Source organism: Schistocerca cancellata, chromosome 9 (genome assembly GCF_023864275.1).
Source record: "Schistocerca cancellata isolate TAMUIC-IGC-003103 chromosome 9, iqSchCanc2.1, whole genome shotgun sequence".
NCBI classification, from domain to species: Eukaryota; Metazoa; Arthropoda; class Insecta; order Orthoptera; family Acrididae; genus Schistocerca; species Schistocerca cancellata.
In genome coordinates, this window is record NC_064634.1 from 397190388 (window position 1) to 397218248 (window position 27861).

A 27861-nucleotide genomic window follows, 5' to 3' on the forward strand; every position below is an offset into this window, starting at 1 on the left:
CAGTGCTAATTGAGTGCTAGAGCAATCAACCCCTTATCGACTGTCACTCATCGGGCATGTCAGGCTTTTTGTTGATAGATGATCTTGTGGTCTATTGCAGTTCTCAGCAAATCTGGTTACTTGAGAGATGACTTTAGCTCTCTTTCGACCACCTCTGCTTGTGGGAGTGTAGACAAAGACATCCACATTTCCACTGAAAAAAAAAAAAACACCTATATGAATTTCTGGTGGCGAAAGGATTTCCTTCCACCACCCTTTGACCTCAATCACACTACTCTTCCATTCATCAAAACCACGAAATTCTTGTGGGTTAACACTTAATAGAAAACTGTGTAGCTCCTCCTGTATACTGTACCTGGAAACACACTGCTTCCATTCTTTGAATGTCCTTTTCATTGTAAGTGATACCTCATGGGGAGTGGCCAGATGGTGATTTTTGTTGATAATTGGTTCAGTGAAGCTGTGCTATAGATGTAAAGTATATTTATCTGCACAATGATCCATTTTATGTCATCTTAACAAGGTCTATCTTCACAGGATCCGCCAGTTCAGAATCTGTACGCAGAAGCTGCCAAATTGCATCAGTCATTGCAGTGTGGTATTATCCTGTGCGAAAAAGCTTGCTGATGGTGCTGTGTGTCCAGCCACTCATCTTATGCTTCCTTTCTTGGTAACTCCCTTGAACGCCAATTTGAGGCAAGTTCTCCTACTTCTTGGAGTTCGCTTTCATATTCTGCTTTGAAAGCTTCATCTCACGTTTCTCGCTATACTATATGGACTCTCATAGACATCTCTCCCCTCCCCCTTGGCTTCATGCAAAGCTTTGTGTCCATTTTGGGCTTACTTTGCTTCCGAACAACACCTCTCTTGTTAGGATCATTCAGTAAGTAAGAAGGTAGGAAGGTTAGGGTTACACACCACACCTGCAACAAGGTCCCCTGAGACAGACCACAACCTCAGAATGAGAGAAGGAAAGGAATGGACTTAGCTGGATCATCTACATAAGAACTATCCTGAAACTATTGGAAACTAGGTAAAATTTAAATCTGGATAGGTACATAGGGATTTGGACTCCACTTCTCCAGAAACATTTATCACCAAAATTTGTCCCTAATTCATTGAGTAGCAACCAAAAGCAGTGCCAAATGAACATTGCTCACAAGTTTCTGAATGAAATTCATGCTAGTTCAGAGCTACTTAAGTGGGTTGTAACTAATAAATAAAACGGTTTTATAAGAATTGAGCACCTGAATTAAATTAGCAAATAGTTTAATTAGGAAAAAAAACAGTCATGTACATTACTTTGTGATTCAGTAATGACAAGACCGTGTTGCATAAGCAATAATGTTGAAAATTGTCCGATCATCATGTGATTGTTAGACTTTAAGTGCATATAAGCTCTCATCTTGTAAGAATACTGTAGTTTGTTGCTTATGGTAACTTCTTAAAATGATGGCATACATTCCATAGTGGCTAGGAATGGCATTGTCTGCACCCTATGCACTTCCAGGATGTGATGATGAACCTCAGTACACCCAAGACTTTGGCTTCCTTTTATGACAATAGGGAAGTAAATTTTGACTCTACACATAATTTTGAATTTGGACTCTCATAGACATCTCTCTGCTGTAACTTTGTTGTGCTATTCTGTCACATTTTAAGTACAAATTTGAAACTATCATAGTTTGCTCTGTCATTTTTGAAATGGTCTGTGGCCTGTATTTCTCAGAATCGTGTAAGCTGCATCTTTTCTGAGGTTTCCTTGCTTTGATTGAGACAAGGTGTATTTTTTTGTTTCCAGTCAGGTTGTGAATTGTTTGTGATCCAGAGTATTTCTTTTATAACCCATTATCTTAATAAGGAGCTGTGAGTTGTGGTCTGAATTGTGCTCACTGTATGGATTCCAAACATACTGTAAAATATTGTTGATAAATTTGCACTATTTATTCCTGTGTTCATAACTAGGTGCACACTATCCTGGAAAATAAGAGCATGTCAAAGACAATGTCAAGCATTTGGCTAATATGGCAAAATGCTGCCCATTTATGTGACCCATAAGATTTGTTGTCTCAGACTTTTTTGGTTTAATATCTCATATCTTCGTGTGCCATGTCAAGACTGAGTAATAGTGTAAATAGTGCCATCTTCTAGTGTTATATTTGTCTATGTTACTGTTATTTTCAAATTGATTGATTATTGATAGAAACTTTCGTATGAGAGTAAATGTACTGAGATGCTGTTGTCAGTACGACCAAATGTTTGGTGCTGTCTGCGAGGGTTTCTGGAGTAGACACCACCTGTTATCATAATTACACACTTCTGTGCAACAAACCCTTCTTTCCTCAGTGATGATTTGTCCCAGAATATGTCGTCATGAGACAGTAGTGAATGAAAACAGGAAAGTAAGTAAACATTTTGATATTTTCATCTCCAAACTCTGGTATCGGTAATGTAAAAATTGAAGGGTTAGACTTTTAAGATGGTCTATAACATGACTTCCATTTCACTTTCTTGCCAGTACAGACATACCAGAATTTAAAACATAGTTCCATTTATTGATTTACCCACATACATTGTTTCTAATGGTATGATCAGGCTGTGTGCAATACTGAAATGCATATAGGCCTCATGTTTTTTTATCTCATTTCATTGAGAGTCCATTTGCAGAAAATCGCTTATTGATTTTCATGCAATAATATTTACATTCCAATTTGTTGAAGTTAGTGCATTAGGCTTGATGATTATACTTGCATCATCAGTTTTATACTAATGAGTACAATGACTCATTCTTTTTCAATCTTTAGGTCTGGTGCTCCACATATAATTGTGTCTTAGATTATACTGATTTGCTATTCTTCCTTTTACTCCCCATCCCCTCCTTTCCTCCTCCCTACAGAACTCACATCCAACCATTATTGTTTCATCTGAAAAATTTTATTTTTATCATATGAAGATATTTTAGTATCATTATTATAAACTGACATAGTTTTAAATTACTTCTAAATTCAACCATTATCAGTAGTAGTTAAAATGCAGGGAAACATGCTGTTGATGTTTCAGTGTATACCTATATTATTTCTTTCCTTTCTCAGACGTTATGTCTGGTTAAAAATGGAAAGTGACGCGGACCTTGATCAAGTGTGACTTCCTTTTAACTGTACGGTATATGTTACATTGAATTTAGGAACTTTCTGGTAATTGAACATGTATCAATAATTACAGATTTCTGTAGTTGTATATATATACGTTTGGATGTAGCTGTATTGCGTTGATGTACTGGTGGATATTGTGTGGTATGACTCCTGTAGTTGATAGTATAATTGGTATAATGTCAACTTTATCCTGATATCACATGTCCTTGACTTCTTCAGCCAGTTGGATGTATTTTTCAATTTTTTCTCGTTTTCTTCTGTATATTTGTTGTATTGGGTATGGATATTTCAATTAGTTGTGTTAATTTCTTCTTTTTATTGGTGAGTATGATGTCAGGTTTGTTATGTAGTGGTGTTTTATCTGTTATAATGGTTCTGTTCCAGTATAATTTGTATTCATCATTCTCCAGTACATTTTGTGGTGCATACTTGTATGTGGGAACATGTTGTTTTATTAGTTTATGTTGTATGGCAAGTTGTTGATGTATTATTTTTGCTACATTGTCATGTCTTCTGGGGTATTCTGTATTTACTAGTATTGTACATCCGCTTGTGATGTGGTCTACTGTTTCTATTGGTTGTTTGCAAAGTCTGCATTTATCTGTTGTATTGGGATCTTTAATAATATGCTTGCTGTAATATCTGGTGTTTATTGTTTGATCCTGTATTGCAATCATGAATCCATCCGTCTCACTGTATATATTGCCTTTTCTTAGCCATGTGTTGGATGCGTCATGATCGATGTGTGGCTGTGTTAGATGATACGGGTGCTTGCCATGTAGTGTTTTCTTTTTCCAATTTACTTTCTTCGTATCTGTTGATGTTATGTGATCTAAAGGGCTGTAGAAGTGGTTATGAAATTGCAGTGGTGTAGCCGGTGTATTTATATGAGTGATTGCTTTGTGTATTTTGCTAGTTTCTGCTCGTTCTAGAAAGAATTTTCTTAAATTGTCTACCTGTCCATAATGTAGAATATAATAGAGGGAAACATTCCACATGGGAAAAATATATCTAAAAAGAAAGATGATGAAACTTACCAAACAAAAGCGCTGGCAGGTTGATAGACATACAAACAAACACAAACATACACACAAAATTCTAGCTTTCGCAACCAACGGTTGCCTCGTCAGGAAAGGAGGTAAGTGTTTCCGCTCCCGGGATTGGAATGACTCCTTACCCTCTGCCTTAAAACCCACATCCTTTCGTCTTTCCCTCTCTTTCCTGACGAGGCAACCGTTGGTTGCGAAAGCTAGAATTTTGTGTGTATGTTTGTGTTTGTTTGTGTGTCTATCGACCTGCCAGCGCTTTTGTTTGGTAAGTTTCATCATCTTTCTTTTTAGATATATGTCCATAATGTAGGTTTTTTATGTCGATAAATCCCCTTCCTCCTTTCTTTCTGCTTTATTATTATTATTATTATTATTATTATTATTATTATTACTGACGTATTGAAATGGCTTTAATGCTATGTTTTCTTTGCCAGAAGTTCCCAACAGTGCAAACTCTCCCACATATCGACCACCTCCAAGGACGAAGGAAGTTCTCGTACGAGGACAGACGGTGAAGTTGAAATATTGTTTCACGTGCAAAATATTTCGGCCACCAAGAGCTTCGCATTGCAGCTTGTGTGATAATTGTGTTGGTATGTATGCTTGTGATTTTGTCTCTTAAATAAGTATGCAAAATACTTATTAAAGTATTATTTGTATGGTGTGTTCAGTGGCTGAAAATAACTTAATTATAGCATAAAGAGCAAGCACCATGAATTCACCCAGTGGATTTATTATGAACTATTTTCATGGACAGTGCTCTGTGGAATGTGTGCTAGGAGTGGTAGCTGAGACATTTGTATGTTCTTAAAAATCCTTTCAAAAGTACATTCTTGAAATGTCAATAACTGTCAATTATAGAACTGATTTATGAAACTTCTGTTGCAGAATATTTAATTCTAGTTTACTGAGAATGCACACAGGCTAAATTATAGAAATAGTAGAGGTAGCACCAAGGGAAAGATATTAACCAAAATACAACTTCTGGGGGAGTTACAAAAGTAGTGAAAGATAAAAATAGGCATCATTAAAAGTGTGCGTAAGAAGTGTTGGCAGAAACCTCAGGGAGAGGTTGTGCTGTTGATAAAAAAAAAAGAAAAAAAAACTGTTAGCATAATGGTAAAATACAGGAGGCTGACAAAAAAACAGAAATGTCAGGAAGAGGTAGGGTGAAACTGATGCAGCCAAGGACCAACAGTTGCACAAGGCGGTTAACAAAATGCAAAAAGCGCAATGAGAAAAGTGAATGCAGCTGCCTTGAATGAAAGCTGTGAAAAACTGCAGACAAAAGCAACACACGCCTTTTTTGGAATAGTGTAGACTAGAGGCAAGGATTTACTCACATTACACAGTCAAATTACCAAAGTAGGATCTCTGTTCAAAGATGATGGTGAGGTTGAAGAACATTGAAAATATTACTTTGAGAAACTTCTGAATGAATAAAACCAAAGAACCTTCTCAGAAAAAGTGGTGCCAATAGACCATAATATGGGATTGATAATGGGAAGGGTTAACAGTGCTGAAGAGAATCAAAGCTGGAAAGACAGCTTGTCTAGATTAAATCCCCATCAAAGCATAGAATTATTTGGGTGTGGCAGGAATATATTGTGGGGCTTCATGAGGCAGTTCTATAAAGAAAAGGCTTTCATATGAATAGAGACTTAGTGCGGCCGTGCCCATTTACAAGGAGACAAGGGATATACAACACTGCGCATTATAGAGGAATTAAACTTACTGAATTTACAATGAAAGAATGGGAGAATTTGTGGGGAAAGTGGCCGATACAAAATATCTGCAGGACAGCAACATATGTTGTCTTCTCACTCTGCTAGCTTAACCCTTTTTGTGCAGGTGTGGGGTGGTGGGGACACCCCAAACTTTAAAAACTGCCCGTATTATTAAACTTTCATAATTTTCTAAATCGCCTGTTAGCTTTGTAACAGTTATGTGAATAATTAAATTATAAAACATTAAATTCTAGTTACCCTTGTTAATCAATTGTCTCATACACTGGGGTGTTTGAGACATCCCGCACCAGTCCTAGTATAACAAAAATCAAAATAATACCGAGCGTCAATTTTTTAAATTTCACAGGCATTTCATTTTCATTGCATTTCATGTTATATTAAGTGAACTCATTGTTATCTATTACAGTTATTGTAATTGCTTTCCAAGAAAAATAAAAGTCTTGGAGTCAGTTTACTTTCTGTCACTATAGGCTAACAACTCAATCAACAATATGTGTACACATGAAGAAAATGAAAGACAATTACAGAGATTACTCGAAGTTGACACAGAAGAAATGTATGACAAATCAGGTTCAAAATCATCTGGTGGATATGAAGAACAGCAATATTATGAAAAGGCTAGATTGCTACTCACTATATAGAGGAGACATTTGAGCCACAGACAGGCACAACAGACAGGCACAAAAGAAAACATTTGATCTTTCGGCCAAAGGTCTTCTTCTGAAGTAGAAGGTAAACACGCATTGAACAGTAGCAAATCTCATGCACTCATGGCTGCTGTCTCTGGCTGTTGTGGCAGCATAGTTGTTGAAACAGATTCTGGGTATCCAAGGTGCAGTTTGATACAATCTTTCAGGAAGGCATAGCACGGCCATTGGAAAGCACATAGGCATCACAGCTTCCATTTGGTGGCAAATAAGCCATTTGACTTGTATCTGTGCTGTAATTATAGATCACTGAATGCTCTGACAGTTCCCAAGTGCCTGGTGTGACACATTGGAGATTTTACGTAATTGTCATCTTTCTGGCATGCAGTTTTTCTTACACTGGTTGTCATCAAGATCTACAAAGAGATCCCATTGAGCACAGAGGCTAGACGCAAAATAGCTATCACAGCATGTTTGGACTTAATGAATTACCCTACATGTTGTATGGGCTGTGCAGTGCTGCACAGACTTTTCAGTGGTTTATTGGTAAGGTGCTAAGGGGCTTAGATCTCTGTTTCACCTACACTGTTGTGTATTAGTAGCATCATCATGTGCAAAATAACACAAATGCTGCCTTTGAGAAGTTTTTCATCATGTTAAACTTTGTAATAAGCATAATCTCGCAAAATATGGTATCATAATGTAATTGGATAGATAAAAAATCCATTCATCAAGCTTTCCTTCTTATCCCATCTGGAAAGTCCCACCTGATCCGGGATCCTGGTCAACTTTTTGGAACTCCCCATTTCCTAAATCTCAGCTTCCTTTTGCTTCACCGCACTTCCTTCCCTTTAACCCTTCAACTCTTGTGCCAGGAGAAGTAGTCACTGGCTATGAACACTTGCAAATTTAAGTATGTTTATATGTGTATGCTCCTGGAGCTGCTTGGTGAGTAGATTTATATGCATCCAATTACATTATATTTTCACAAATTGATTATTTTTGTTGATATACAAATGCTATATCAGCACTACATCTGTCCTGAGAGATTATCTAGTGCCAACAACAGAATGAGAATTGTGCGGTTAAACTTCTATTATCATTTTACCTGCCTCACTGCCAAAGTTGAGGAAGTCCCAGTTGCCACCACAGTGCATAATTGCACACCATTTAATGGATTAAAGACATACAGAAGACTTTGGAGAATGTCAGATGAGTCTTGCACAAGTTGCACTGCTCACACATCCCGTTGGAGACCTTTTCAGATGTTTTAGCATGTTCAGTGAGTGTGATTTTGCAGCTGCACATCAACAGAGCCTGGGTATCCTTAGGTTTTCTCATCAAAAAAGCCAACTCAAAAACAGTACTCTAGCCCATCATTTTATACAGAGCTCCTGAATGTCTGTGTATCCATAAAATGTTTTTGGTTTATGGTCAAAGGCTAAGTCTGACCTTATGCACAGGCCATCAACTGCTGATGTTCACATTTTGGCCATTAAAATTGAACCATGTAAATTTTATTGCACAGTTCACGACCAACATTCACAAATCAGTAGTGCCAAATAGTGGTTGCTGATGCACTGTCTTGAGCCTATGCCATACCTGATCCAATAGATTTCAACAGGCTAAAAATGACACAGAACAATAATGCAGAACTGAAGGACTTGCTGCAAGAAATGTCGGAAATTGCAGTGTGTACCACTATCAGGTGTTGTAGCAGTTTGCTGTGGTGAAGCCACAGGCTGGCTGCAGTATTACATACACAGGTAACTACACTGCTGTGTAATCAAGTCCTTGCATAGCATCTGTGCTATGAAGGCACTGGTGACCCAGCATCCCCCCCCCCCCCCCTGCCCCTCTCCAGAAAGATTGCTGCTCATGGACCAAAATATGTGTGCCCTGCCAGAAGTGCAGAGTGACACATCATGTACAGGCACTGTTTCAAAACTTTGTTACTGCCAACACACAGTCTACACGTCTGCATGTGGATCTTGTTGGCCCTACTTGTTTCTCACAACTTTCTCTAATGCCTGACAATGATTGACAGGTTAACAATGTTGCCAGAAGTAAGGTCATACAGTGGAGCCTTTGGACTACCCCTTTACATTTGGTTGGGTAGTGAATCAAGGCTGCTTGGAATGGGCAACATCAGATCAAAGTTGCCAGTGGGACACTGTACTGTGACAGTATGGCTTTCACCTGAAAAATAAAAAATAAAAAAAAAAACAACATATCGTACCTCGCAGCTTCTGATGGTATGATAAAAAGCCTCCACTGTCTTAAACTCCTTTGAAGCTGCACCTTTGAAATGCTATCCACAGTTTGTGCAAGCTTGTTCAACTACAGTTCATGTGTTGTTGTCAGTTGGTGCAGTGAGTTTCTGGCAAGTGTGATACCCATGTAGAGTGCAGGAATTTGTCAGGCACTTGTGGATCTGTCAACAAGCAGAGGTGCTGCTAGAATTGAGCTGGTTTTCAGATTCCCAGCTCCTCATTGTACAGCAGCAGCTGCAATCATTGCATACTTGCAGGTGATAGCCACCACACAACATCTTCTTTCAGCAGCTCCTATGGGTCTGTCAGTGGAAGTTTTGTGATTACACTGAGGTGGCAAAAGTCATGGGATAGGAGTATGCACACATATAGATGACAGTTGTTTCACATACACAGGGTATAAAAGGGCAATGCATTGGCGGATCTATCATTTGTACTCAGGTTATTGATGTGAAAAGGTTTCTGATGTGATTATAGCCACGTGATAGGAATTAACAGACTTTGAATGCAGAATGGTAGTTGGAGCTAGATGTGTAGACATTTCATTGTGGAAATTGTTAGAGAACACAGTATTCCAAGAACCACATTGTGAAGAATGTGCCAAGAATACCAAATTTCAGGCATTACCTCTCATTTTGGACAACACAGTGGCAAATGGCCTCCACTTATAGACTGAGAGTAGCAGTATTTGCTATAGAGTTGTAAAGACAAGCAACACTTAATGAAATAACCACAGAAATCAAAGTGGGACGTGTGACGAATGTCTCCGTTAGGACAGTGTGGCGAACGTCTCCGTTAGGACAGTGTGGCGAACAAAATTTGCCGTTAATGGGCTATGGCAGCAGACGACCAATGTGAGAGCCTTTGCTAACATTACATTATCACCTGCAGTGCCTCTCGTGGGCTCGTGACTGTATCAGTTGGACCCTAGATGACTGGAAACCCGTGGTCTGGTCAGATAATCCGATTTTAGTTGGTAAGAGCTGATGGCATGTTGGTGTTGCACAGACCCCATGAAGCCATGGACCCAAGTTGTGAACAAGGCACTGTGCAAGCTCTGGTGGCTCTATAATGGTGTGGGCAGTGTTTACATGGAGTGGGCTGGGTCCTCTGGTCCAACCGAACTGGTCATTGACTGGAATTAATTATGTTCAGTTATTTGGAGACCATTTGCAGCCATTCATGGAGTTCTCATGAAATTGTACTGTGCCACCTGGCCATGCACGGCGTCACCATGCTGCAATTGTTTGCGACTGGCTTGAAGAACGTGCCGAACAATTTGAGGAAAGGATTTGGCCACCTGGATTGCCCGACTTGAATACCATCGGACATTTATGGGGTGTAATCGAGAGGTCAGTTCGTGCACAAAATCTGCAACGGTAACACTTTCGCAGTTGTGGAGACCTATAGAGGGAACATTTCTGCAGGGGACTTCCATTGACGTGTTGAGTCGATGCCGCATTAAGTTGCTACACTACACTGGGCCGAAGGAGGTCTGACACGATTTTATGAGGTACACCGTGACTTTTTTCACTTCAGTGTACATCGCTCACATCCAGGGCAGCTGCACTGTGTTAACAGGGCCGTCATGTGACTATATTTTGGAGCATGTTGAATCTAGTTATGACTGAACCGTAGTGCTGTGCAGTTAGTCGACAACAGTGAACCTTTGAACGTTAGACTACACTTCTGAACTAGAATATCACAGACATTGTGGCTGCAGCTGGCTGGCCTTACTGCTGTGGCAGGTAATGCCTGACTCGTGAAGTCTGTCATTTCGGTGATGGGTCTTGTGCTTAGCGCGTCTCACGTATCTTATTATTGCTGGCTTACATGGAGGCCATATGGCAGTCCGATTTTTGTAGTTTTTTATGTTCGAATACCTACAGTTCAATGCAATTCTCAAAAATTCTGTAGAAAATTGACTTTGAAGGACTCCAAGCTACTTTAATTCACTAAAGAGAGGGCAGTTTTTGATGTGCTGCTCCACTCTGTCAGTAGAATGGTAATCCCTGAGTGTCACTTAGCTCATTATTTGGATATTTTTCTATTCAATTCAAATAATTAAATTGTTAAATCTAAAATTAATCAAGTATGTGCTGATCAACACATTAAATTATGAGTTTTTATTCTGTATTGTAGGCAACCACAGCCAAATGTCCATGTTTTTATAAGAAGGCAGAAAACAATGCTCTGGCTGTAGAAAGATTTTTTATTAGAACTACAACCAATTTCACTCCAATTTATGTACATCCTCAGGTGATATAAATTGTGTCTACAACATTATTTTATTCTCTCATGAAGCCTCTGCCCGGTCACTGAAAATTATTGGTAGCCAGTTGTAATCTATTACTGATGTGAAGGATGGGGAGAGACTTCAGAACAGTGTAAAATAATGTCGCAGACACAATTTATGTCAACTAAGGATGTGCTTAAATTGGTGTGAAACCAGTTGTGGTTTTAATAAAAAAACTTTCTGCAGCCAGAGCAGTGTTTTTTTGCCTTCTCATAAAAACTCTTCATTTGTTACAAACTTTGCTTAGTATAAAGCTTGTATTTTGGACCTTCTGTTAGTAGCATTACTTGTTCAAGAATTATTGCAGATGATGTTGTTTTGATGAGATTGTTTTCTGTGAGATTTTGCTCATAATATACAAAAGCATCTCTCATTCATAATCTTGAAAATTTACTGCGTAAGCAATCTTCAACAGCATATCCTTCTACCATCGAAGAAACTAGTAAATTGTTATCATCCATGTTTGACATTAACTCTCTCTCTCTCTCTCTCTTTCTCCTCTCCTCCCCCAAACTCAAGAAAATAATAAGGAAATTTTCTGAGCACACTTGGCTCTGCTTAACATATAAGTTTTTCATCCATGAAAGGAAAATTCTCTTATGTTCATAAAATTATCAAGAGTTTATAGACAATACAACCCTTATGAATTGATTTGGAATTTTTATTTTTAAACAATCTGAATTACTACAAAAAGACAAAATATAGTCACAAGGATTGTATCTACACTATATAATGCTGGTTATCTGCACAAGACCAGTTTTTGGGTTGGCACTATCTTTTGTTCAAGCACAGATACACATATTCTAGCACTTAGCTTTTGATGCAGCATAAGTAGTTGTCACTATGGCTAGTGGCCTAACACAAGAGGCAGAGGTATCCACCAAGCCTCAGGCTTGTATTACAACTGTATAAGTTTTTGTGAAAACAAAAACAAAGGGAGACCCACTTAAAACGTTCAGAAAAGTATTTCCATAGCATAAGTAGAAAAAGTGCTCTCTGCCCTCTCCTGTTCCCTACACCTCCTCCTCCTCCTCCTACCCCCTCTCTACGCCCTTCCCCTTCTACCCCCTCTCCACCCCAGTCTCGACTGCCCCGCTGGTCTCTGCCACCATCACACTCCCCTCCTCCCCTCCCTCCCTCCCTCCCTCCCTCCCTCCCTTTATTGACTTAAAATAGCATTGTAGAAATTCATCGAAAGCATTCTGAATGTCAAGAAAACATGGTATCCATCTGATTGCCTTTCTTCTGAATGTTGTGAATGCACAAACCGAGGAGTATTTCTCATAATTGTTACTTCTGAAATAGAAACAATTACTAATAGGGTAAATGATTTCCTTCGGTCACTTATAATATGACTGTGACAGGAAGAGCATCCAACAGCATACAAAATTAATTCCATTATATGAGTGATCATTAAATCCATTGAAAATAAACAGTTATAATTATGGGTGCTACAATATGGGTAAATAACTAATGAATGCTTTGTCATCAAGGCTTGTTCAAGGAGAAACAGTTGTTACCCTTTGTACACCTGCTTCCAACAGCAACAGAGTAAATGAACACCTCTGCTTCAACAACAACAACAACAACAACAACATCAACAATTACTGCTGCTACTACTACTACTACTTACTACTTGTTAAATAATTATTAGATGTACACAATCATTTCCCTTCAGTATAGATCTGACTATCGCATCAAGTTATTTGTACATTGTAATTGTTTTCATTATGGTAACTCGCAGTACTGCTGCTACAGCTTCTACTTCTATTATTAACATAACATCAATAGTCTTATGCGTGTATTCTTTCATTGTTTCTCTTAACCAATATCGACTTTCATATTTTGTATTAGTAGATACTGTAAGGATAATCCTGGTCTTGCAGGAGAAATAAATGTGTGACTAAATAAAATATTAAGTTTTACCTTTGCACTACTGAACAGTTTCTATTTGTGTTAGTGGCAATAGTATTGTGGTTGACATTTCTTTGTTTTTATTGCCAGATCGTTTTGACCACCACTGCCCTTGGGTTGGAAACTGTGTCGGCAAAAGAAACTATCGTTACTTCTATATGTTCATCGTATCACTGGCTTTTCTCTGCGTTTTTATATTTGCTTGTGCTATTACACATTTAATATTACGTAAGTAAAATTTGTCAGATATATAGAATCATTTTGAATGTTGTTGATAAGCTTCAGTTTTGAAAACAGTATATTGATGATTTTCTTGCCACTTTTCCAGTTACAAAGGATGACCGTCCATTCCTTGATGCTGTTAAGGACTCTCCAGCCAGTGTTATTGTAAGCCTCGTCTGCTTCTTCAGTGTGTGGAGCGTTATTGGCTTAGCGGGCTTTCACACTTATCTTGCCACGTCAAACCAGACTACAAATGAAGACGTTAGTTGTTTTGTCATTTTTATATTGTAATTATGAAATGGTGTATTTATTTGGACAGAAAAGCCAACTAAATAAGGTGATGGGAAGATCTGCTGGAAAGAAAATAATGTAAGGAACCTAAGGAGTAAAGACAACAACTCACAAGATAGTAGAGGCTCCTGAGTCATTGAAAGGCTCATAAACTACATTGAGAAATTTGCTAGCCTTTGGATGAATCGTTTTTAGAGATACAGAGGACACAAACGTACTCAATCATGAGACAGCAACAAAGGACAGATGGTGCAAGTGTGTGCACTTTTATTGTTCTGAAACAAAATTTTCCTGAAAGCTAGTGAGGTTTTTAGCCTTCTTTATGTGCCTTCTGGTGATTACATGCCTCTACTGTTGTGTAAGTTGTAACTTTTATTCCTTACATTATGAAAAGAAAAGAAAAAGTATATGAAACTGAGATGTGCTCTTGCAGACTAGTGGGAAGGAACAAGCTTAATAATTGTCTAATTCTTATGCTGTGAAACTTTTGTAGTGAGCACAAATTTCTTTTATAATGCTTAATTGTTTATAGATTACTTGTGAATTAGAAAATACACACCACATGTTGATAACACTGCTGATGTGTGCGTGTGTGTGTGTGTGTGTGTGTGTGTGTGTGTGTGTGTGTGTAGGAATACACTACAGTCAGCTATTACACATTATTGCTGTTCATTAGATCCTGATGCTACACCATATAAGGGGCGATCAAAAAATTTCTGTTTGAGTACATTCCTGCAGCATATATGAAACACAGTGTGATTCAAATGTGACTGGGTATATAAGCACTAACATGGAGGCAAGGGATTAGTGTGGCATTCATGTATTTCCAACTTGTATGCAGTAAATTCAAAATATAAGTATGATGACGTTATTACGAAGTGCATCTGAGGAGGACCAACATGATGATATTCTTTTCTCGGTTGCCAAAGCACAAACACCGCTAGGCATCCGTCGGAGAGTGAAGAATTTGTATGGGGCAGCATGTCTCGAAAACCACCATTGTGCAATGGTTCACTGTAGAGGGGTGCTGCTGCTTCGTGACAATGCACGTCCCCATATAGAAAATGTTGTAATTTAGACATTATGCTGACGCAAGTCAGAGACACTTAAGCCCCCATCCTGTAGTCCTCTTTCCCCATGCAATTATTGCACCTACAGTCTTGAAGGGTTAACAATTCCTGTCAGATGGGGACGTGGAGCAGGACTTTTTCGCTCAGCAGGACGTGGTGTTTTTCCAAATGGGTATCTTCAACTTGGTGCGTCAGTGAGATGATTGCCTCAATGCTCACAGCAGACAATTTTGCCCAGTGGCATGCTGATTCTGGACGGTACGCAATTCGTATGGAAACTTAATTGATCACCCCTTATATTTATCAAAGAAGGCAGCAGCTAGACACTGTTCTCGTACAACTTGAAACACTAATGTTGTTTAAATATCTTTTAAAGTAGATAGATCTTTATTGCTCTTTTAATGCCAGCTGAAATATTGATGGAATATAGAAAAACATGGGATAAATGGTTGGCAGCATTCAAAGAACTGCGAGTCGCAGAGTGTTCTTTTAAGTTATAGAGAAGTAAAGCAATTTTGTATATCATTAGGGGCAGGAAAAATTCATGTTATATTACAGCCGAATTGATGTTATTTCTAATCAAATTCAGTGTTATTTTTTGCCAAATTTGATTTATTGCATCACATTCCATGTGGTTTATTGCCAAATCTGATGTCGTGTCCCCCCTCCCCCTCCCCCCCCCCCCCCACCTCCATGTTCAGTTTTTTGCCGAATTTGGTGTTTTTGCCAATCTCCATTGCTTTTTAGATTTTGGTGCTGTTTTAGGCCAAATATAGGGTTGTTTTTGTTAAATTTGGTGGTTTTCCAAATTCAGTGTTGTTTTCTTGCCGAATTAGGTGTTTCATGCAAGTTTAAATGTAGGTTTTTGTTTCAAATTTGGTATATTTTTGGCCAAATTCAGTGGTTTTTTACTGAACTAGGTGGTGTTTTACGAATTCTGTAGTTATTTGAAATTCAGTTCTATTTTTGCAAAATTCGATGTTTTTGCCAACTTTGGTTTTTTTTTGTAAAATTTGGTGTTACTTTTTTAGTTTTTGCAGAAATTGCTGTTAGTTTTTGCAAAAAATGCTGTTAGTTTTTGCAAAAAATGCTGTTAGTTTTTGCAAAAAATGCTGTTAGTTTTTGCAAAAAATGCTGTTAGTTTTTGCAAAAAATGCTGTTAGTTTTTGCAAAAAATGCTGTTAGTTTTTGCAAAAATTGCTGTGATTTTTTGCAAAAATTGCTGTGATTTTTTGCAAAAATTGCTGTGATTTTTTGCAAAAATTGCTGTTATTTTTGCAAAAAATGCTGTTATTTTTGCAAAAAATGCTGTTATTTTTTGCAAAATTTGCTGTTATTTTTTGCAAAATTTATTTCAGAACAGTTACTGTCTACATGCAGTTAAAGGCCATTGACCTTCTTCTGTGCGAATGCGCACACTTTGCCCGAACTCTTACGGGAATCGTCACCTTAGTTGGTGCGAGTAGTGAGTGAATGGGAAAATATCCTTTAGGAACATTACGAAGGTAGGTTGTGGACAGTTGGGAGTGTGGGTCTCACGGGAAGCATGCAGGGACTAAGTCGCTGCAGTCGCGCTATCCTCTGTGCTCTCGGTGGCTCAGATGGATACAGGTCTGCCATGTAAGCAGGAGATCCCAAGCTCGAGTCCTGGTCGGGGCACACATTTTCAGCTGTCCCCATTGAGGTATATCAACACCTGTTGGCAGCTGAGGGTTTTGATTAATTATCATTTCTTTCTAGAGAAGCTGCATGGTCATAATTGGTATCTGTTCTTTCAGAACAGTTACTATCTTCATAATGAATATAACCACGTTTACATTTTAACTCTGTTTACCATCTTCGGTGTGTGGCAGAGTATATCATGTGCAATTATAACTTCACCCTGTCTTCAGTTCTATTTGCAAAAATTGTACAGCAAGAATTTTTTTTCAGTATGTCTGTGTAAATGTTCAAATTTCTCTGATTTTACCGTCATGGTAATTTCATGACACATAAGTGAGGAAAAACTATGTAGCTCGACACTCCTTGTTGCGCACTAAGCTAAGTTTTGTATAGGTAAGGGCACTGGACTTACATTTGAAATGGACACATTTCAAATCCCCATCTGAATGTCTTAGCCTATATCTTCCCTCATCTTTCTCAAGTTGATCTTGTACTCCATTTAGTGAGCCTTTATTTGAAAATATTTCTTTCCTTCGATGAAATCTTCTTGGATTGTCAGTAGAATCATGGTGCCATGTTGTCAAAGTATTTCACCAAGTTTCTAACTCATTCCCTTAACTGAAATTTGCCGAGAAAGCCTGCATTCCCATATAATTTAATTTCTATCAGCAATTGCAATACAAAATTTTCACACAGTTGCCCTTTTGAGGTGTGCATGGCAACCTTCAGATCTGTTTGTGACATGATTTGATGGTCAGATTTGAAGATGATGAATACAGCAGACACTGGTCATTGTAATGAAAATTTCACTTTGCATCTATTGATGTAAATAAAATTATTTTCAAATAAATCATTTTCAATCTCTGATCTGCATGAATTTTACCCACTGTTCCCAGGACCTCATCAGTGAAATGTCAAACACTAATCTCCCTTTTTGCTTTCTTCCTGCCAGCCTTCTTAGAATTTTGACAATAAGCTTCTTGGTAATCCACAACACATCTCTTGTAGCACTCAGTACTTGATTTGCTTTAGTATCGCCACTACTCGCATGTTGAATAACTGAACCTGTAATGAAAAATATTCTTCTTCTTTGAATCTTCTCTATATACTTTACTCATCCTACCTTGTAAACATTTCCACTAATGAACAGCTTTCAAGGATTGGATTGTGGATGAATTACATTTCCTTAGAGTTAATCCTATGAATTTCGGTCTTACATATGCCTTCTGAGCATCTGGTTATGTCGTTGTTGTAGACTGCTTTTGCTTTTCTGGTTCGCGTTGTAAAATCACAATGAGCAAGGACCAATCTCAGATCTCACAAATGGTGCCTCACAATCAGTTTTGCATTCTATTCCAACTGTAACCACCACATTCTGAGTGGACTGCCATATTTGTAATGAAGAAGACAACCTGTGCAGGTGGGCTTGCGCGTGGGCATGGGCACGAGCGTGTGCGCATGCTCGCTCATACCCGAGGAAATGTGCGTGGGTAGTATATTGAGGGTAGATTGAAAAGTTCAGCTTCTGTACTACAAAAATTGCACAATCTTTGTCTCTTACCGGCAGAAAATTAGTCACAACTTTATTATATAAAAAACAAGTGTCTCTAAAAGTCAGATATTACATTTCCCACTTTTGTCTGTACAAACAGTTGGTATTGAGCTACAGTGGTGAGTTGCTATAGCCAGAGTCCTAGTGGAAGGAAGAGCTTGTATTAGTTGTCAACAGAGATGTTTGCAGGCTGAGTTTAAACAGTGACTGCAGTGTATGGTCTCACAACATGGCAGTAAGATGTCCTCATTGCAGCTGATTATGAATGAAGAGGAGGCTGTAACAAGTTCATGGTTCAAATCTTCATCCAGCCATCAGATTTTGATTTTCCATGATTTTCGTAAATTGATTGAGACAAATGCCCCAGGGGACACCAGAAAAGGAAGTGGCCCATTTCCCCTCTGTATCCTTTACCAATCCAAGCCTGTGCTTTGCATCTAGTAACCTCACCGTTGATGGAATGTTAATCCCTTGTCTTTCTCTCTTCTTGTAGCATGTTGAATCTGTGACTCAGTCTTTAGCTCATGTTCAGGTGACTTGCTTAGAGATCGCTGCCTCTGATATACAGGTGTCTACAGCAAAGCCCCAGACCAGCATACAATTTTAACTTCCCACAAATTTTAATTGCAATTTTTCCTTAAAGTCAATTAATTATAGGCTTGCATGACATCAGAATATGAGTTAACTGTGAGATGGGTTTGAGTTTGGGATCTGTTGATCAAATGAAACATTCACTTAGACAGAAAACTGTAGCTCTCTGCAGGGAGCCTGTGCCATGAGATATTAAAGTTGCCATTTTCAAATGATGTCCATATCAGAACATAAGCATCACTATTGGAAAGTCGAGTTTTTGGTTTTGAGTGTAATATTTGAACCTCTAATATTATAGAGCAGTACTGATGGGCTTCATTGCACATTGTCAGATGATTTGTGATGTGTAGAATCAGAACTGCATCATAACCAAGATGAAAGTGATAGTGACAGCTGTAGTATAATTGCTTAAAATAGAAATTTGTAAGTGTTAAATCTACGGTATGTGTTAAATACCTACTGGAATTCTAAGTCTGATTTTGAGGGGTAGTCTTGTGCTAATAATACTTGCAAGTGTTCATTCCAATTTGTTCTCTTTTCATGGATTTTTTTTTATTTTCCATATTTTATTTCAGGTCATTCCCAACATCCTTATTCTTAATTCTGTCTAATTATTAAATTTTATTGTTCGCGCAGTTACATATTGTTGTTTGTATAAGAATTGCGTTAGTTTCTTATAAGTATCTCGTACCATATTCATATTTAATGTCTCATTTTAGATGTTAAAAATATTTAACTTTTTTTAATATTTCATTATCAACAAAAATTTTTGGTCTTTATGGGTCTTTTTCTTTAAAAACATTTTTTTTTAATTTTCCTTGCATTGCATAGTCTGCCCAACAAATAATTTCTGTTTTGTTTATCATATTCTTTTTTGGCCAAAATGTGACATTGTTTGCATGCAAGAGACATGATAAAATAGTGTGCCAGTCTATTGGAATACGTACGTTATACTGGGCTATCCATTCTTGTTTCTCAAGGCAAGAAAGTTAGTATGTACAATGACATGCAAAAAAGATTGCCTGGCCTGAATAATTTATAGTACAAGAACAGAGCATTGCACATGCCCAAGTTCAGAAGTCCAGTGTTCACAACTCTGGCAGTCTGTACAGCTTCAGCTTGGTGTTTACATTATCAAATAGAAGCAATATGATAGTTAGGATACAGTATATGTCAAGATTCATTGAAATTTAACTCATTGTATCATTTCTTTTGAAAATCATTATTAGATCACGTAGAAATGGTTGAAATATAGGGACTCCACATAGCTAGAATTACTGCAATGGTGAGTGTTTCACATCTGTTTCAATGGCTGAGTGCATGGGTTGCCGGTTTATGAACGAATGTAAGGGACACGTGTTCGAATCTAAGAGGAGTCAATTGTCTCTCTTTTTAAAGACCTGTGCAGTTAATGCTTTAAACCTTAATTTGTAAAAGATTCCATTTTGTAATGGTCTAACATATAAACAAATAGACAAATGGTCATAGTAAAAATACTAAAAATGGATGTATTTATTTGTAATTACTTCGACCCCAACCTGGCATGACTACTGTTATCACCTAAGGGAAATGTATCGACTGATTGGCGTATCTTTGTAAGTCCTTATATCTGGTTTACACGAGCGAGTGGATGTGCCTTCCAATATGTGTTGTTTCCAGTTTAGTGTCAGATCAAATCTCACTGCAACCTTTTTTTATCCTGTCGCAGATGTTTCATTCTGTATTTACTTTTTGTTGTTAAATTATATTTTCTTTTTTATTACAGGGTGTATATGCTCCGGGACAACCGGGAAAAACCCGGGAAATTTTTCATCTGGGAGAAAACTGGGAATTTTTAACAATTCGGGAATTTTCGTTGTTTTAATGTTCAGTTAAATTTTTGTAGTTTTGACTGGTAAGAACTAATACTCTAACAAAGAATTTTACTGTAGCCCATTACTGCAATATAATACTGCAGCAATAAAATATAAACGAGGGGGGAAAAAAACTTAAGTTGCAAAGGAAATGTGCCATTTACAACAACAAAACACAGCGCACACACAAGTGCCTGCCAACAGCAAAGTGTGTCAAAGGCTTTAAGATGAAGACTGCAATACAACAAACTGCTTCCAATGGGTGTGATGTCACAGCAGTTAACATTAGGTTCTTTTGAGAAGTTGACAGCAGGCTTATGCGTATGCACAGTTGCAGTTGAGTCGCGTATGAGCAGTACCGTCTTATGCTTCTGGCTACTATAAGTGCGGCTGTTAGCTGTATCCAAGGTAACTAGACACGAGCTGTATCAGCAGTAGAAACAAGCAGCCAGATGATACCCGGAAACATTTCTCTGGTACACCCAAGCTGCCAGATTCGTGCATGCGCAGAGCATTCGGAGTTCCAGTGGCATGAGGAGTAGTCTCCATGTGAACCGTGTTTATGTTTAGTGATTTTACTGTTTTGTCTTGGTTTACAGCTCTCTAGAACAAAACGGATTTCTGTGGCCGGGAGCTATGTAGCAAATTAAAATATTACATAATTATGGAAGGCTGAAATATGGAATTAGTCTCAGTTTTCTGATTTTATCTTATTGCCAGGTTTTTGGGGCAGTCGGGTATTAATTCCCTTGAGGAACAATGAAGTTATTTTTGTTAATTTGAAAAAAAAAATTGTCTTTAATTAACCTTTTCCACAGAGGCTGTCAATTTATTTGAAACACTATTGGATGGTGTCAACTTTTGCGCACAAGTGCACATTGTTATCTTTTGCGATGTTTGGCATTATGCCATAGAACTAAACATGAGATAATACAGTACTGGTACTTCAAGAAAATTTGCATTCCGAAAACCACAGCTTGGGACCTACTTCTTTGTGAATCTGGACATACGAATATGCTCTATAAGTCGAATTACGGATTTTAATATGATTTACGAAATTCTGATTTCTAACAGGTCGCCGAAAAATATTGCAATTGGTCCTTTGAAAAGGATTATTTTCAAAGTACATTTAATTTTACACAATATTAGTTATGTTCATGTGCGAATGTGCTTTGAATTTTGTAAATCACAGAGTGTTTGATTTTCATTTAAAGCTTAACGCTTTGAGGGCCAGCCACTTAGAAGAATTTCAAGCCCAGAAGACCAGACACTTCGTCATTACTTAAAATGTTACTGACTCATTTGCGAAAGCAAAGGGAGCTTCACTGCAAGTTTAAACACAGCCAAAACCTCTCAGACAAACAGAAGCTAAACGATGTCAAAGTTAGCGTAAGGAGGGCTATGCGTGAAGCGTTCAGTGAATTCGAAAGTAAAATTCTATGTACTGACATGACAGAAAATTCTAGGAAGTTCTGGTCTTACGTTAAGTCAGTAAGTGGATTGAAACAGCATATCCAGACACTCTGGGATGATGATGGCATTGAAACAGAGGGTGACACGCGTAAAGTTGAAATACTAAACACCTTTTTCCAAAGCTGTTTCACAGAGGAAGACCACACTGCAGTTCCTTCTCTAAATCCTCGCATGAAAGAAAAAATGCCGACATAAAAATAAGTGTCCAAGGAGTAGAAAAGCAACTGAATCACTCAACAGAGGAAAGTCCACTCGACCTGACGGGATACCAGTTAGATTCTACACAGAGTACGCGCAAGAACATGGCCCCCTTCTAAGAGCCATGTACCACAAATCTCTAGAGGAACGGAAGATTCCAAATGATTGGAAAAGAGCACAAGTAGTCCCAGTTTTCAAGAAGGGTCGTCGAACAGATGCGCAAAGCTATAGGCTTATATCTCTGACATCGATCTGTTGTAGAATTTTAGAACATGTTTTTTGCTCGCGTATCATATCATTTCTGGAATCCCAGAATCTACTCTGTAGGAATCAACGTGGATTCGGAACAGCGATCTTGTGAGTCCCAACTTACTTTATTTGTTCATGAGACCCAGAAAGTCTTAGATACAGGCTTCCAGGTAGATGCCATTTTCCTTGACTTCCAGAAGGCCTTCGATACAGTTCCGCACTGTCGCCTGACAAACAAAGTAAGAGCCTACGGAATATCAGACCAGCTCTGTGGCTGGATTGAAGAGTTTTTAGAAAACAGAACACAGCATGTTGTTCTCAATGGAGAGATGTCTACAGACATTAAAGTAACCTTAGGTGTGCCACAGGGGAGTGTTATGGGACCATTGCTTTTCACAATATATATAAATGACATAGTAGATAGTGTCAGAAGTTCCATGCGGCTTTTCGCAGATGATGCTGTAGTATACAGAGAAGTTGCAGCATTAGAAAATTGCAGCGAAATGCAGGAAGATCTGCAGCGAATAGGCACTTGGTGCAGGGAGTGGCAACTGACCTTTAACATGGACAAATGTAATGTATTGCGAATACATAGAAAGAAGGATTGTTTATTGTATGATTATATGATAGTGGAACAAACACTGGTTGCAGTTACTTCTGTAAAATATCTGGGAGTATGCGTACAGAACGATTTGAAGTGGAATGATCATATAAAATTAATTGTTGGTAAGGTGGGTGCCATGTTCAGATTCATTGGGAGAGTCCTTAGAAAATGCAGTCCATCAACAAAGGAGGTGGCTTACAAAACACTCGTTCGACCTATACTTGAGTATTGCTCATCAGTGTGGGATATGTACCAGGTCAGGTTGACAGAGGAGATAGAGAAGATCCAAAGAAGAGTGGTGCGTTTTGTCCCAGAGTTATTTCGTAAGCGTGATAGCGTTACTGAGATGTTTAGCAAACTCAAGTGGCCGACTCTGCAAGAGAGGCGCTCTGCATCGCGGTGTAGCTTGTTGTCCAGGTTTCGAGAGGGTGCATTTTTGGATGAGGTATTGAATATATTGCTTTCCCCTACTTATACCTCCCGAGGAGATCATGAATGTAAAATTAGAGAGATTCGAGCATGCGCGGAGGCTTTCCGGCAGTCGTTCTTCCCGTGAACCATACGCGACTGGAACAGGAAAGGGAGGTAATGACAGTGGCACGTAAGGTGCCCTCCGCTACACACTGTTGGGTGGCTTGTGGAGTATAAATGTAGATGTAGATGTATGATAACTCTAAGTGTAACACCTGCAAAAAAGACAAGTATTATATGTGAAACATCAGCTTTTCTTGTAGCTACTCTATGTACATTAATTTAAATCATTAACTTTTCCTACCTGTGTTCGCATTACTTAACGGTGACATTGCTACAGGCTAATTACATCATGTGTCCTATGCTCTGAATCACTGCTTTTATATGCAACACATCTTCTGAAAGACGAAAACCAAGTTTTGGAATCTGTTTTTCACTGTTTCATTTGCTTGTTAAGGTGTGAAGCAGATTTGCTAACACAGTTAACTATGGCACCTGGAAAACAGCAGGTGTAGTTTATGATTTAGGTAGCACAATTGCTATTTCTCTTCAGTTAGACGAGGTTGTAAACAGCTTCAGTCTAATATTTCTACTTATCCTTCACTGTACAAAAAGCCACTCCATCAATATTGGCCGAAATTTTTAAAAACAAGACAAAGCCTGACAGTCCAAGCGCATTTCAATACCAGCTGCGTTCACATGGCAGCGAAAATAGATTGTTGAACTGGAAAACAGGCAAACTGAAGCGGATTTCTAGAATCAATTTTGAAGTGATTACCTGACCACCCAGGAGCAGTATTGGGAGATCGATTTACAAAATCAGGTGTGATTATCACATATGGTTGGTCGGTAATAACGCACACTAAGAATCGTATATACATTTATTAAACACCAAGACATAAAGAACAAAATAGCAGAACACAAGTTGCATGCCGAGAGAAGGCATAGAACAAAAGCAGTTCAAAGAAATAAGACTCAAAGATAGGGTGCTCTGTGCCAGAGATGCTGCAGAGCCCCCCAATCCCCCTGGTAGTGCGCAGCATGATGGATGGAACTTCATCACTCGAATTCATAATCTTCGCGCCAGCGCGGCGGTTGTAGGCGGCGGCCATCGCGAGAAGTGTGCGCTTCAGAAACTACGCTGCAAGAGTCAAGGCAGGTCTGGAGCATCCGGTGGCAGGGCAGCAGCATCGGGAGGCAGGTCGGTGAGTGACCACACCAGTTTCATGTTATTAACAGACACAGTCTGTGGTCACCCATGTAGGGGGATTAAAAACGTGTTCGTACCCCGATGTAACACGCATGAGGGTCTGAATAAGTTGCCTGCAAGGTTGCTTGCACAGTGTCACACGAAGCAAGGTCCTTATGGACGAACACAGGTGGGGTGGAGTGAGGGCGTGGAAGGGGGGTGCGGAGGCATGCAATGTGCGCACGAACCCATTCAACCAGTGCAGGAAGATCCATGGTTTTGGCTGACGGTGAATCCTCCACGAATTTTGCGGAAAGGGGGAGGGGTTCACCGTATAGAATCTCGGCGAGCGGTACGTGCTAGTCTTCTTTATAGACCGAGCAAATGCCTAGCAGGACCTAATGGAGTACCTCGGACCATAAGCCAACGTGGCACATAAGCTCGGCCTTGGGAGTGCGGTGCCACTGTTCGACTAGGCCGTTCGCCTGCAAGTGGTGAGCTGTGGTTTGGAATTTGGCAACATCACAGAGTTCGCACAGTCGTGCAAAGAGGATGGACTCAAACTGTCATTCCTGATCTGTCATGAGAGACAGGGGACAGCCGAAATGAGCAACCCATGCCGCGACGAAAGAACAAGTGATGATCTCAGCCGTGACTGCCTCTACCTAGTGGGTCGCGATCGATGATCGATTAGATGTGTCTGTAATCCTTGGTAGGGGGCCAACAACATCGATGTGAATGTGCCAAAGACACACCTTTGTAATGTAAAATTTGCCCAGCAGAGGTTGAGTGTGCCTGCCGACCTTGCTATGCAAGTGCGGGTTCAAATGCGGCAGTTGTGCTTCACGCTGGGCCAGACAAAGCACTCAGTAACCAGCCGCATCGTTGCTCGCGTTCCAGGGTTGGCCAGGCCGTGCAAAGCAGTAAAGACTTCGTGACGAAGGGCGATAAGAACCAGGGGGCGGGGAGTGCCAGTAGAGGTGTTGCAAAGGACAGTGATCGTTGATCCGTGTAGGATATGGAGTTGTACAGAAAGCAATGACTCATTGTCTGATATTATTCACTGTATATCATCGTCTTCAGCCTGAAGTCGGGCGAGCTCTTCCAGATTCAGTGGTGCGGCTAGCACGCAGATGCGCAAAAGATAGTCTCCCACAACAGTCTCTGCACCACAGATATAGCACGCGTCAGAAAAGTGCTGACGGATGTAGTCCATAAGGCAGAAACGCCTTGGTGGAAGGTCCTTAGGCGGGTTACGAATAGCATCCACGAGTGGCTTGTGATCTGTGTAGATCGTGAAAGGTCGCCCCTCGAGGTCACTACGGAAATGTTTAATTGCCTTATACACAGTGAGGAGCTCACGATCGAAAACCGACCACTTACACTGGGTCTTAGTTTCTTGGAAAAGAAGTGGAGTGGTTGCATTTAATTCGCAGTGTGCTGTTGTAAAACAGCATCCACAGCTGAGTCAGTCGCATTAGTCGTGATAGAAACTTGGGCCTCTGAGTCAGGGTGGGCAAGTGTAACGGATTTGGCAAGGGCAGTTTTAAGGTTACCAAAGGTGTCGAGCGTGGGTTTGGTCCAGTCCAGCTTCTGTTTCCCTGTGGTGTTTTTGCCGGAGAGGGTGTCAGTGAGGACCATTTGGACGGAAGCAGCTTGAGGAATATGGCGGCAGTAAAAGTTTGCCATACCCAGAAAACGACAGAGCAGGGCATAATCCTCAAGAAGAGGAAGATCAAGTATGGTTTCGACACAAGAACTCATCGGTCGGAGGCCATCGGCAGAGACGTTATGGCCTAGGAAGGTAACTGATGTGGAACAGAGTTGAGATTTATTATGATTCATCACTATGCCATTGGCAGCAAGGGCTGAACAGACTGCATCGAGATGAACGTTATGTTCCTCAGCAGAGGAGGAAAAGATCAGTATATCATCTAAGTAAGCGTAAGCAAATGGCAGAGGTAGCAAAATGGAACCAATGAACTGCTGCCAAGTCTGCGCAGCATTTTTCAATCCGTAAGGCATGTAACAGTATTCAAATAGGCCGAAGGGTGTGATGATGGCCATCTTCGGAATATGCGGTGGATGCATAGGGATTTGATGGTACGCCTTGGAACAATCTAAAACAGAGAAAAACTTAGAACCATGTAGTAATTGCTTGAAATCCTCGATATGAGGAATTGGGTAGTTATCGATAATGGTGCGAGCATTAATGGCCCTTTAGTCCCTGCAAATGCGTAAGGTGCTGTCCTTTTTAGGAACGAGGTGAATAGGTGAAGACCAGTTGCTATTGGAACGGTGAAGCATGCCTGAAGCCAACAAATCCTGAACGATTTCCTTGGCGTGCAAAAGTTTGGAAGCATTAAGGCGTCTGGCCCTGTAACGTACAGGTGGGCCATCTGTGGTGCAAATCTTATGACAACTGCCATTACTCGCAAAGGGAAGTTGTCAAGAGGGGTCAGGAAGGGATCCGCCGGCAAGTTGTTTCACTGACCTAGCTGAAAGGGGGGGGGGGGGGCGTAGGCAGTGCGTGAGTGGGGGGGTTTGACACTAGGCATATAAGAATTTGCTACCCTGTGCATAGAAATGGTCGAATCAAAGTTCTGGAACTTCATCTGCATGTCGAAGTAACCCGAAGGTACCTGAGTAGATGAGGGGTAAACCACAACGTCTGGATGATCATCCACAATGTTGTTAGGCGGCGTGCACTGTCCATGTTGTGGCTGTTGTTGTGCTGCCACACTAGATGGTGGCCATGTTGAGCCTGTTAAGGTTAGATGGCCGCTGGCGTAGCTGGGGGTAAATAATTGTTCACTGTGAATCAAACGTGCATTAGGTACACTTGACCACTCATGGTCACAAGCACAATTAATAGGGTGCGTGGCACTAGCACAGAAAGACACTGATAGATCCATTGTGGTGAGAACAATGTGGGCTGGCACCCGAAGTTCGTTAATGATGAAAACAAGCACAAAATAACTTGCGATCACACGACGAAGAATGGGAGCCCCATGTCAACGCTATGAATATCTGCTATTATTGGCTGACAAGATCACGTGGCATGAGGTATGATTGGCTCACAAAAGCACATGGCGATCTCAATTTCAATGCTTCGGAAACTACCCTTCTGTGTTTGGTTGAAATCGACTATATACTTTCGTAATACGGAAATATGCAGCTTACATGTTGCTGCAAATCGAATATCTTTCCAAAACGCATTTTTTTCTGAGTTTGTTTCCTAAACTGGCGGGAAGTTCTACACTGATGTATGAAACCTTAACCATTCAATGGATTGATAAGTTTTACGATCCCGAGGGAAAGTATACTGTCACTTAACACAGGGAAAGCATATTTTCA

At 39.7% G+C, this 27861-nt stretch overlaps 1 protein-coding gene across 2 annotated transcripts in view; it reads left to right on the plus strand.

Moving 5' to 3' along the window:
* LOC126101569 (palmitoyltransferase app) overlaps positions 1-27861 on the plus strand; it is a 140097-nt gene that overhangs the window by 44318 nt on the left and 67918 nt on the right. The window contains exons 3-5 of one of the 2 annotated variants that reach the window (XM_049912217.1): positions 4636-4794; positions 13170-13307; positions 13408-13562. In XM_049912217.1, coding sequence (XP_049768174.1) covers positions 4636-4794; positions 13170-13307; positions 13408-13562 — 452 coding nt within the window. The remainder of the gene's footprint in view (positions 1-4635; positions 4795-13169; positions 13308-13407; positions 13563-27861) is intronic. The other variant, XM_049912218.1, reaches the window with a different exon arrangement.